Genomic DNA, 12,032 nt, shown 5'->3' with positions numbered 1-12,032 from the left:
TACAACACTGAATTTCCCAATCTTTCTGCTGATTTTTTCCATTTTGCGTCACATGTACCAAAATAGTGTTCTTAGTCTGAGAAGATAGTACTGGCAACTTGCTCTTTGACCACTTCCACCTCATCAGAAGAAAAATGTTTCAGGCTAGTGATGGTAGAGATGCGGTCCAGCTTTCTTTAGCTGCAGTCTTTTGTAAAATGTAACATAAACTCTAACAGAAATCAGTATTCTCAGAGTCCAACTTCACTCTTGGCAAATGTGCACACAGGAGGGAGCTGAGCTAGAATCCATGTGGAAAAATCATCCAGAACAGCAGAGGAATCTTTGAAATCTGCTAGTCAGCTCATGTGCAGGGCAAACATTTTTCCACATTAATGAGTAGCATATTAAAACCCTCAAGTGGGGACACCCATGAAGCACACACCTCCTGCTCCAGAGACATGAGAGTTAAGTAGGGAAGATGATAATTCCCTAATTCCCTCATGGAGCAGGTTGGATGATGCCAAGTCAGTGTCCTTTTCAGCACCCAAGATTTGGCTCCTTCCCACAGTGGGACAAGTGGGTGGCCCAGCAGTGGTCACACAGCACTATCCCAGTGATGGTTATGAGATAATTAAATGTATTTTAGTTGTAGCTGAGATGTTAGAGTCACTGATAGACCACCTATACTTTAAATAGCTACAGGCAATCTCTGTTTAATGATTTCTGAGACTTAAGGGATCTTTCTTACATATTACAGTCATTTCCACCACAATTAAAAAAAAAAGTTTGATAGATTTAAATCAGCTTTTTCTAATTTTGGGTACTTACATTTAAGGAACTTCAAAATAAAAATACAATACTCTTTCTGTTGACAGATTTTTCTGTATGAAATTTGGCTGACAACAGAGAAAAGATTTTATGTTGTTCTTGTGGTGTTAAAGAACTGGTTGTTGACCATATTTGCCTTTAATTCTTTGGATTGGTATGTCATGGCAGGTCATTTACATCGTAAATGTCTTGAACTCAAGACTGAAAGAATTATTTCTGTCTGTTAGGCCAAAGTGTAATGTAAGCAAGGAACATTTTCCAGTGCACTGAGTGTAGGGATTGGGATTAGATGATCTTCAAGGTCCCAACCCAAACCATTCTATGATCATGGACAGCAGGACACCAGATCATTCCCGTCACATATTTACTTGTTTTTGCCTGATGCTGTGACACATACTACAATTACATAGAAGTGGAGTAACTTGTTATTAAAATATTTGAGTTATTCTTTAGTCCCATAATAACTTGATTTCAATTAAGGCCAGACGTAAAATAAACACAATCAAGGCTCAAATGTGCTTGGAATTTTCAGTTGAACTCCTTGATAATATGGACTGTGTAGGATTATCTTTATTCTAAGCTTGGTGGGGCAAAGAGGTTAATTATTTGAGATGACAGTTGGAAAATAAATGTTTCTCAGCATAGATCAGGGCAGACAAGGACAAATCAATGGTGCACAGGTACTCACGGTCATGACTTTGTGATGACTTTACACTCAACTTTACAACAAGGAGAATACTCGGTCCATTGCGCTTCTCTCCTCACGGGGAGGAAGGAGGACAGCAGTGTCTTCTTCACATTGCAGAAGGCTCTGGGGTGTTTTAGGATGAAGTGTTACTGCTCACATCATACATCACAGGACCTCTGTTGTGCCCCCAGCCCTCCCCGAGCCACCCGAAGAGCCAGAAGTTCTAAGTCAGAGCAGCCACTCTGTCACCCTGTCCTGGCACAAGCCGCTGGGTGACGGCAGCCAGGACATCCTGGGCTACAAGGTGGAGAGGAAAATCCCAGGAGTTGGCTGGCAGTCCTGCAGAGAGGGCCTCATCCAAAACACGGAGCTCACGGTGGATGGCCTCGCTCCGGGGGAGCCCTACAGATTCCGAGTGTCGGCCGTAAATAAAGCGGGGGCCAGCGAGGCGGTGCACTTCCCCCAGATGGTGCGGTTAGGTGAGGATGGACACAGCTCCAGGGAGGACTGCAAGCTCCTGCAGACCCTACATTTTGCATGGCATGCCTGCTTCATACATCCCAGGCATCTCCCAGTGCAATATCTTTCAGTGCTTGGCTGACAACACAGTAGAGGAGGAAGTGCTTGGGATAATAAAAGTCTTTCTGGGCTGCTGTGAACAAAAGCTGCCGCGTTTTTAGCACTGTTCTTTGATTTCCTCCAAACTGCATCCAGCTGTCTTGCAGCCTGCACTGCATCATCCACGTGCTGGCCCATCACCATGGGTTTCTTGCACTGCACCCATGCGTTGGCCAGTCACCACGGGTGTCTTTTCTGGTGGAGTTAGGATGGAATGAGTGAAAAAGGGCATGCTGGAATGTGTTTGGAGTAACCAAGACTGTGACCATGAGTGAGCGATGTTGTCTTCTTCACCCATCTTTTTAATGTTTTTTATGCGTCTTTTTCAAGAATTCCCCCAAAGAAATGCTGGGGGACACAGTTCCTTCGCTGTCTGATGGTGAAACTTTGGAAGCTTCAGTGGGATGGGGAGTCTCTCTCTCTCTCTCAGTCTTTCTTTTCTTGCAACTCTTTCTCTGGTATCACTCATCTAAATTCCTCAAAATGAGTATAATGATAAAAAATACTCTTTTGCTTAAGGTTCAGGTACACAATGACTTTTTTTGGTAACAATAACGGCTGCCAGTGATGGACCCTGATGACTCTGCACATGCTGACTTTGTCAACAACAAACCCCAGGCATTTTGGGCAGCAATCCCCTCACCCTGGTGAAACGTGCAGAGGGGAAAGTAACCTTGAGGGATATGCTGCTTTTGGGAACCCAGAACTGTGTTTTAAACCCTAGTCAACATCTCGGAGTTTAACGTGGTTTTCTTTGAGGTATCGTGGTTCTACAATCAGCATTCCATTGGTAGACCTCCTTCCAAAGTAAAGAAAGTGCAGAGAATTTTTTGGTTTAAATTATTTATGCTTTTTGATGATTTTTACTCTTCCTAAGATAGCGTATATATCTACATTTTTTTTTTATTTCAAGGCAGAGATGAATGCCTCTTTGAATAATCTCTTTTCATTCCATTTATTGTTTCTTTTTTGTCTCACATCACAACTTCTTCACTTCAAAACATTTAAGATCTAGAAAACTGTAGAACTTCTTTTATACTGATGATGGGTAAATGAAGACCAGCAAAGAAACAGAGGAATGTGGAAAATGCAACCATTTCTGCATGTGTGTGTTTAGATGGAGCTGGTTTAAGCACTGGGAGAGCTTGGAAAGTTGTTTTGATATTATCTTTGGAAGAGCACACTTTGGATGCTGCCAGTCTTTTCAATTTTTTTTCCCTTTAGTAGTCTACAACAGCTGAAAAATCTGTAAATGATGGATGGTTGCTTGGATATTTTATGGAGCGGAGTGCCTTAAATCCAGATGATTGCTCTTTGTGTTAATTCACTTTATTTCTGTAATTGCAGAGCCTCCAGTTACCATCGCCCAACCTATGGTGGGAGGATCTGTCTCGGAAGGGGGGGTGGCTCGCCTGGAGTGCACATTATCAAGTAAAACTGAGGAGAAAGTGACTTGGTTCAAGGGAAAAGAGCAAATAAAAGCTGGAGGGAGATATGAGATCCTCTCTGATGGAACGAAGCAGATACTCATCATCCGTGGATTTAAACCTGAGGATCAGGACAGCTACACCTGCATGGCTTCTCCAGAAGTCAAATCTGTTGCCAGCCTGTGTCTTGAAGGTACAGAGTGTGCATTGCTGGGGTGTTAAATCAGGTCTGGTGTGGACATCCAGGGCCATCTCCACACCTTGGACTGGAAAGAATTTTCTTTTACAAGCTATGATAACAATCCACAAGGAATTGTTATTTTCCTGTTTGGCATTGCCCAGTATGTTCCTGCCTCCCAAATAGTTTTGAGTTGCTCAGATTAGAGTTTCAGGAGACAGATATTTAAGGTGTGACATTATTGTCTCTACATGAGTTTTTGGTGCCTTTTGAGATGCTTTAGGGTATTCTGTGGATGTCCCAGACAATTTGGAGCATCTCAAAAGAGACTGGGTAACATGTAGAGGCACTTGAATGTGTCCCCGACACCTCCAGACTTAGGCACATCCAACTAAGCAGGTGTGTCCATGTGAGATGGGAGTCTCAGCTCCCAGCACAGCCACTGGAGATCTATTCAGGACAGACAGGGAAGCCTTGTATATCTGGGAGATTGGATGAGCCTGGGTGGCTTTTCAGGCTCCACTGGCAATCTTAACAACAAGTTCATCAACTGCAACATTTAAAGGGGCACAAATAGATTTATTGGGTCCAAATGTGCAAGGAATAAATAATTTTTTTTAAAAAGTTGTTTGGTAATGTTTTAAGTGCATGCATAGAATCACAGGATTGTTGAGGTTGGACAGACTTCCTGAAGATGGTGTGGTCCATCCTCCTCCTCAAAGCATGGTCAGCTAGGACAAGTTCACCTGGACCAGATTCAATTATATCAACTTCCCAGAGAGGGTGTGAAGTCTCCTTCTCTGGAGATATTCAAAATCCATCTGGACACTGAATAGTGTGATCTAGGGGACTGTGTGTGAGCAGGGACGTTGGACTAGATGATATCCAAAGGTTCCTTCCAACCTTCCTCATCCTGTGATTCTGTAAATTCTCACGTTGTCCTCAGTATGATGCTTAGAGACTCCCGTAGAACATTTCCATGTGCTTTCTCAAAACTGAGAGATATTTAACTTCTCATCTGTTTCATTCCCTGCAGTTCCCACAGTGTCGATGCTGAAGGAGATTGCCAGAGAAGCTCCCCCTGCCAGCCGGGCTGAAGAGCAGGTGGATGGACACATCCAGCCCAGCCTGCCCCCTGAAGCTGCCCAGGAGGGAGATCTTCACCTCCTGTGGGAAGCCCTGGCCAAGAAGCGCCGTATGAGCCGGGAGCCCACCTTGGATTCCATCAGTGAGGTGCCTGAGGAGGATGAGAAGCTTCAGAAGCTGAGGAAGGAGGAAGCAGAGATGTCTCACTACTACTCAGAGGAGTACTCCACGTGTGACGAGCTGGCCAGGACAGGAGAGGCAGATTTCTCTTTCACAAGCTCTGATGATGAATCCAGAGCTGGGACTCCTTCCCTAGTAAACTACCTCAAGAAAGCTGAGAAAAAGAGCACCAGCATTACCAGCAAGGTTCAGTCCACCTCCACAGGAAAACTATGGAAACAGTGGGAGACATCCACAGTGGAAACCACTGTGACCACCACAGCAGCTCAGCCAGCTGAACCAGAGCTGCCAGATTTAGATGATCCCTCCATGAACAAGGCGGCTGTGAAGATCCAAGCCGCTTTCAAAGGCTACAAAGTCAGAAAAGAGATCAAGCAACAAGAGTGCCCGGTGTTTACTGAGACCTTCAAAGACTTCTCTGGAGAGCCTGGAAGCACCCTGCACTTGGAGTGTGTGGCCCACAGCAAAACTGACATGAACGTGCGCTGGCTGAAAGACGGGAAGGAGCTCTCGGATGGCCGCTACTACCACATAGACAACTACAGCGATGGCACCTGCTCCTTGATTATCGCTGGCCTGGACAGGAAGGATGCAGGTAAATACACCTGTGAGGCATCCAATAAGTTTGGCAAGGTCTCACACAGCGCTAAGGTGGTGGTTGGCACTCAGGAAGCTCAAGTTCTTGCTAAGGAGAAGAGGAGTAAACAGAGCACCGACAGCGAGACGGAGAGCTCGTCCGGCAGCGAGCTGGACGACGCTTTCCGAAAAGCAGGAAGGAGACTCCACAGACTCTTCAGGGCCAAGATCTCCACGGAGATCTCGGATGTGGAGGAAGAGCTCTTTGTCAGCGCAGATGAAGGGGACATAGACGTGGTTGACCACCAGACGTACCGTGAGGATGATCAGTACATCTACATCAAGTTTGAAATCATGTCTGAGGCCAAAACAGCCGCCACACGGTTCAGAGAGATGTTTGGTGCTCTGGGAATTCCAGTGGAGATCGACATCTTGGAACAAGGCCCGAAAAAAATTGAATTGCGCATTGGGAAGGCATCACCTCCCACCTTTGGGAAGTTTCCACCTCCAGTAGCGAGACCTCCACCACCTTTGCTGACTTCTGACACAGGTAGGGAAGGAAATCTTGCCATTCCTTGAAAAAGACTGTGGGAACAGGTCACAATATAATTTTTTCACTCTCAAGCAAGTTTGTTGTTTTTTTTTCTAAATTAGTTGCAGATATTTTTATGAAAACTTTGCACTTTTAGAAAAAATAATGACTTTTAAAATTCTTTTTCATTTTGAGGGAGAAGAGGCACACTGGTGAGGGGGTTTCAATGTATTGACTTATCTATGAAGCCCCTTTTCATGGTAGAAATGTCACCTACTACAACATGACCATAAATACTATGATTATGGTACTCAAATTAATTATGTAGGGCTTAGAATGGTTCTGAGGGAGACAAGACATTTTGGCAAGGATAGGAGCAGGGACAATATATAGTTGGCAGCTGTAGTATTGGTACCAGCTGTGCTGATGGAATATCTTCATAGTGCTAGGGAGTTTCTTGACTCTTTTCTGGAGAAAAGATATTACTCTGTAATTAAAAAACTGGAAACCAGAAGTCTTGGAAGCAGCAGCCTAAAATATATCTTTAGATAAAACCAAACTTTTCTTTCTTCTCTCCAACCACCCCACCTTTAGCCCCTATGTTCATGACCGAGCTCCAAAACCAAGAGGTCCAGGATGGGTACCCAGTGAGCTTCGACTGCATCGTCATTGGCAAACCCCTGCCCACGGTTCGCTGGTTCAAGGATGGCAAAGCTATTGAGGAAAACGATCACTACATGATCAACGAGGACCAGGAAGGGTGTCACCAGCTGATCATCACCGCCGTGGTGCCCACGGACATGGGCGTCTACCGCTGCCTCGCTGAGAACAACATGGGGGTGGCTTCAACCAAGGCTGAGCTTCGTGTGGACTGTAAGTCTCAAAATCACAGTAGCAAAACCAATTAAAGCAGTTCTGCTCAGACCTGATTAATTTTTTTTTTTTCCCCAAGGAAAGCACCATTTGATGCTGTTGAGTCAGGGACAGAAAGAAAGACTCTAGTCTTCAGGTGGATTAGAGGGTTAACTTTAATGAAATTAGAGGGTCTTTTATAATGTGACTTGCTGAGGTGATACTTGATTGGTCTCAAAGTAGAAACATCTCACACTGTTGGTGACTATGAATAGCACACTGTGAAGAACCATAACTATAAACACTGGTTACAGAAAGAGAGCTAATAATTGTTTTCGATCTTTCCTCTACGATTCTCAGGTTCAGCCTGGGAGAAATGATCTCTGTTCTTTCTTTGACTGAACTGAGAATCTCCACACCATTTACATTTTAAAGGAAGATGTTTTGGCCACAAAATTGTCACTTGCAAACTTTTTGGGTTCAGCTGGGTTTTGCTAACTCCAAGGCGAGGTTCAGAGCAAAGCTTTTGGGGTGAACAGAGGTGTTTTTCATAATCCAGGGACGTGTGGGATCCTGCTGCAGTACAATATAAAATCCACCTGCCAGTAACTCAAATTAGGGAACCAAGATCAGTAAGAACTATTTAAGCAAGAAAAATCATTTCAAAGCTCAGATGATTCAAGGGCTATCTTCTTCCATTTAACAGTGACCAGCACGGACTATGAGACAGCAGCAGATGCAACTGAGACATCATCTTATTACAGTGCCAAGGAATATATTTCAAGGTAAAATATGGAATTGTGGCCCTAACCTCTGACTCGGTGAGATCAATCTGTATATTTATGCCAGGGTTGTGTTTGCTGTGTCGAGCAGGGCAGGTTAATGCCATAAAGGAGCATCCAGCCCAGCTGAGATGCAATAACTGCAACAGCTGCACATTTATTGTGGGCAGAATTGCTCTGGAGCCTTCAGGCAAGCCGGGGTATTTCCTCAAGGAATCACTCTTTTACTTTTAATGTCAGATGGTGCTGAGTCTGTCCTCAGGATGCCAAAACCCACAGACTGAATTTACCTAAAATAGCTCATGCTGATTCCAAACTCTTACCTGGAGTCCTGATTTTCGTCTTTCTAATCCCAATTGCTGCTTAGCCGAGAACAGGAGGAATCCACCACTGAGGAGGAGCAGTTGCCCCAGATCTTTGATGAGCTTCATGATATTCACGTGGCACCTGGAGCATCGCTGGCTAAATTTCACCTAAAGGTGAAAGGTGAGTGGATCCCACAGTATTGTCAGTTTTTCAAGTCTGGTATCAGGTTGAAGTGCTGGACAAGGTTTTCCAAGGTGTTCTTCTGCAGCTGTGCCCCCAGGCTGAGCACCTTGCACCATTTCTGCACAAACCAGCTGGGGAATGTGTTCATGCTGCTGAACAGGGACTGTTGGAGCAGACTTAGGCAGATTAAGCTTAATTTTGTGTCCATATATCCAGGCATAACGACAGGCATGTGCTTCTGAAAATTGAATTCTGGATTTCTCTGAGAACAGGAGCAATTAAGAATAATGAACTTGACATTATTTGTTATCATTATTAATGGCTATCATTAGATATTACATATATATTTATATAAAATAAATAACAATATCTAGTATAATGTATTGATATTAATCATAATCATATTAATGACGTCAGTCTCCTTCATTCTCTTCAATAAATTAAGCAGTCATGGACTTGCATTCCTCCATTAAGGGGTTGCTCCTACAATGTAAGTCTGCAAATCCCTCTGGTGTTGACTCTGGTAGGGATTTTCCTGTTTTCTCCTGTTGCTGTCTATAAAAATTATGAGAATGCATTTGGCTTCAACATTTCTCCTTGTGAACCTTTCAAATCAGACCTAAGTGTTGATTTTTCAACCTCCAAGGCATTTGCACATGCAGACAATATGAGGACTGCCAGAAACTCAGGAGACAGGAAATAATTTTGACTGATAAATCAAATTTAATGCCTTTTTAAGCATTCCTAATTGGTTAAACCCTTGAAACAAGGGCCCTGTTAAACCCTTGAAACAGCAGAGGATCCGGCAGTTTGGAGATGCTCCCAAATCAGCGTTGCCAATGAATTTTGTTCATTTGTCTGTGTCTGCAACTACTCCTCACAGGGTACCCTCAGCCTCGTCTCTATTGGTTCAAAAATGGGCAGCCCCTGAAGGCCTCAGACCGTATCCTCAAGACTGACAGGCAGGAATTCCACTCCCTGGAAATCCGTGACGTCACCAAAGCAGACGCCGGCCAGTATTTGATATTTGTCATCAACTCTGCTGGCTCTGCGTATTCCTCAGCCAGGCTGGTAGTCAAAGGTGGGTGTGGCTCTCTTCTGGGCTGTTCCAGAGGTTCTTACCATGTTGTATAGTTATTTTTTACTGAGGAAACCTCTTAAGGTAATTCAGGTGAGGTGGGGAAGTCTGTAGGTAAAAGATGATGTGCTTTACTCTTGGTTCCTAATTTATTCACCTATAAATTTACTGTTTAAGAAGATGATGATGCCACTTCTCTGTGGTCTGACTGTTGTCTCATAAACAGGTATTTTATTTTTGCCCATCCTCGTTAAAAGTTCATTTCATTAAAACTTAGGGGCTCTTACAAATCACACCAATATTTCTGTGTAATATCTCCACTGGAATCAGTTTGGGAGCCTTTTTCTGCAACTCCTGGATTAACACTTATTTATAGTTGCCGTGTTCTTTTTTTTCTCCTTGTGTTTCAGATCCTTATGAGAAAGAAGAGCCATCCAAAACAGGTGAGAGAAGCCACAGCAGGTGAGAACAGAAGCCCCAGGAATTTTTCAGTCTAAGCTCACTGTGCTTCTTCAATAATATTATTTCCAGATTCCCATGAGCAGCTGATACCGCCAAGATTCCTTGAAAGATTTACAAACAAAAAGGTGAAAAAGGGTGCAAGCATCACATTATCTGTCAAAGTTGAAGGTAAGTGAGCAGATACCTCATCTCTCTGAATAACACTTGAAATATGTAATTTCACAACACATTCTTCTCTCTCTGCCCCCAAGTCATTTTAACCTTCTTTCCTCTATCTGAAGTCTGGGATTCTACTCACAACTTACATTTCTTACAAAGACACTTCACAACAAAGCATCTTATTTTTCTTCACCTCCATTTTTCTGTATGTAAAAATGGGGATGATGACACTTCGCAGTATGACGGATGCAGTATGATGTATGTTGACCATGAATTGTATGGTGATTGACAATTTTGGTTTTTCAAAAAGATCTGATGTCTTTATGAGCATGCTGTAAAATGGTTTATCCTCCTTTATTGCATGTTATGCCTGTTATTGTTGGGAAAGTATCAGAAAATGGATAAAACCAGCATTTTTTCACAGCAAGGCTCATCATTTTAAGGGAGGAACACAAACAGGAAGATTAAAGATTATTGCACCAATTTCCCTTTAGGACATCCACCACCAACAGTCACTTGGATGAAAGAAGAGTCTCGGGAAGACATCCTGTGGATCAAACCAGACACTCCTGGGTACAAACTGGCCAGCTCCAACATGCACCACAGCCTGATCCTGCTGGATGTCAAGAAGAAGTACAGTGGAGCTTACACCTGCATTGCCACCAACAAGGCTGGCCAGTCCATCTGCACTGCCAACCTGGAAGTTGCAGATGGTAAATCTTTGCTGCAACACAAACAATTTCTCTATATTTGCCTTTTATGCAGTGCCTAAGGGGAAAAAAAAAAACAAACCACCAAGTGTGACTCTCAAGGAAATTATCCAATCACACCCAAAAAAATGCATTTTCTCAAGAAGCAGCCATGATTTTGCTTCTCTTGCAAATGGTTATACTCTTCTATAATATTTTAGATTTCTGGCTCTGTCTTGTATTAACAGCAGCATCTTTTCAGTGTAAACAGAAGGCAAATCTAAGGAACAACAAAGTACACATTTTAAAAAATGAAAGAAAAACAATGTAAAACAATTGGGAAAGTCACCTTTTGAAAAACTGAGTGTTTCACTCTGCTGAGGTACTTTGTATTAGAGTTACTTGATTTTTGTAGAGCTTCCAAGGCCTCTTAACAGAAAAAGATGGGGGGAAATATATACTGGGAATCTGGGCAGAGCTGTAAAGGATTCCGTTTTTCTGTTCCTGCTTTGCATCCCACATTTTTATTGCACCAAGAGTTGCAGGAGCATAACTTGAGCAGTGTGGAGAAATGGGGCAATTACATATTTTCCATGGGCAGGGAGAGGAGGGGAAAACCACTGCCATCACAGGACTGGGAATATATATCCCAGGTCAGGAGCTGCTGCAGTGCTCTGTGTCTAGAAAATGTGCCTGCACTAAACACCTAAAAAAGGACATTCTGAGCCTTCTGTCCTCTAATGACAAACCCCAATCTTGCAGTGAAAGAGGCTGAAGTCCTGACCCAGGAGCGTGTGATGGTGTCAGAAGCCATCATGACCACACTGGGGTAAGTTGGATGTGTGGGAGAAGGGGGATGTTCTCCTCATTTAGCTCTCCTTACTGCCCATTTTAATGTAACTTTTAACTCTGCTTTATTTTCTTTTTCAGAACTATTCAGTCCTCTGAAGGTAAGAGAAGCTGTTTTCTCTCTCTTCTTCCTGTCCTCCGTATCTACAGCTGATACTGTCAATGTATTTTATGTATCCACTCATTTTTATCCACTTTTCTTGAAATTGTCTGAAATGTTGGAACCTTTCAGGACTGCTCACTGTTCAAGAGTGAATTATTTGGATGAACTGAGAGCAAGCACAGTTTTAAAAACAGGAGAAGGGAAGAAAATTAAACCTTCCTTCCACAGAAGCTTTTATTACTCAAAAAGAGATGAATTTTCAATGACACTGCCAGCTTAATTACAAATTCTTTTTTTTTTTTTTTCTCCAGGAGACCTTGAAGCTGGCAGAGAAGGTGTGCCCAAAAGCCCTATTTCATTAGCTGATGTTGGTTCAGAAGAGTTCTTCCAGAAACTCACTTCACGTATCTCAGAAATGGTATCTGCAAAAATAACTCAGGGTAAGGAATCTGAAAAACACAGTTTAATTATGGT

General features: G+C 43.1%; 1 protein-coding gene across 35 annotated transcripts in view; it reads left to right on the top strand.

Annotated features, from left to right (window-relative positions):
• Window positions 1–12,032, top strand: part of OBSCN (obscurin, cytoskeletal calmodulin and titin-interacting RhoGEF) — a 182,783-nt gene that overhangs the window by 110,905 nt on the left and 59,846 nt on the right. For 33 of the 35 annotated variants that reach the window (XM_041408719.1, XM_041408712.1, XM_041408708.1 and 30 more), the window contains 13 exons: window positions 1,690–1,977; window positions 3,464–3,736; window positions 4,758–6,113; window positions 6,690–6,968; window positions 7,654–7,732; window positions 8,097–8,215; window positions 9,102–9,299; window positions 9,707–9,739; window positions 9,828–9,926; window positions 10,412–10,630; window positions 11,369–11,435; window positions 11,537–11,556; window positions 11,870–11,998. In XM_041408719.1, coding sequence (XP_041264653.1) covers window positions 1,690–1,977; window positions 3,464–3,736; window positions 4,758–6,113; window positions 6,690–6,968; window positions 7,654–7,732; window positions 8,097–8,215; window positions 9,102–9,299; window positions 9,707–9,739; window positions 9,828–9,926; window positions 10,412–10,630; window positions 11,369–11,435; window positions 11,537–11,556; window positions 11,870–11,998 — 3,159 coding nt within the window. The remainder of the gene's footprint in view (window positions 1–1,689; window positions 1,978–3,463; window positions 3,737–4,757; window positions 6,114–6,689; window positions 6,969–7,653; window positions 7,733–8,096; window positions 8,216–9,101; window positions 9,300–9,706; window positions 9,740–9,827; window positions 9,927–10,411; window positions 10,631–11,368; window positions 11,436–11,536; window positions 11,557–11,869; window positions 11,999–12,032) is intronic. The other 2 variants (XM_041408720.1, XM_041408713.1) reach the window with 1 other exon arrangement.

This window comes from Onychostruthus taczanowskii, unplaced genomic scaffold, assembly GCF_017590055.1.
Source record: "Onychostruthus taczanowskii isolate IOZ18803 unplaced genomic scaffold, ASM1759005v1 scaffold3, whole genome shotgun sequence".
Taxonomy (NCBI): Eukaryota; Metazoa; Chordata; class Aves; order Passeriformes; family Passeridae; genus Onychostruthus; species Onychostruthus taczanowskii.
The sequence above is the reverse complement of the archived record's forward strand: the minus strand, read 5'-3'. Positions and strand labels throughout refer to the sequence as shown.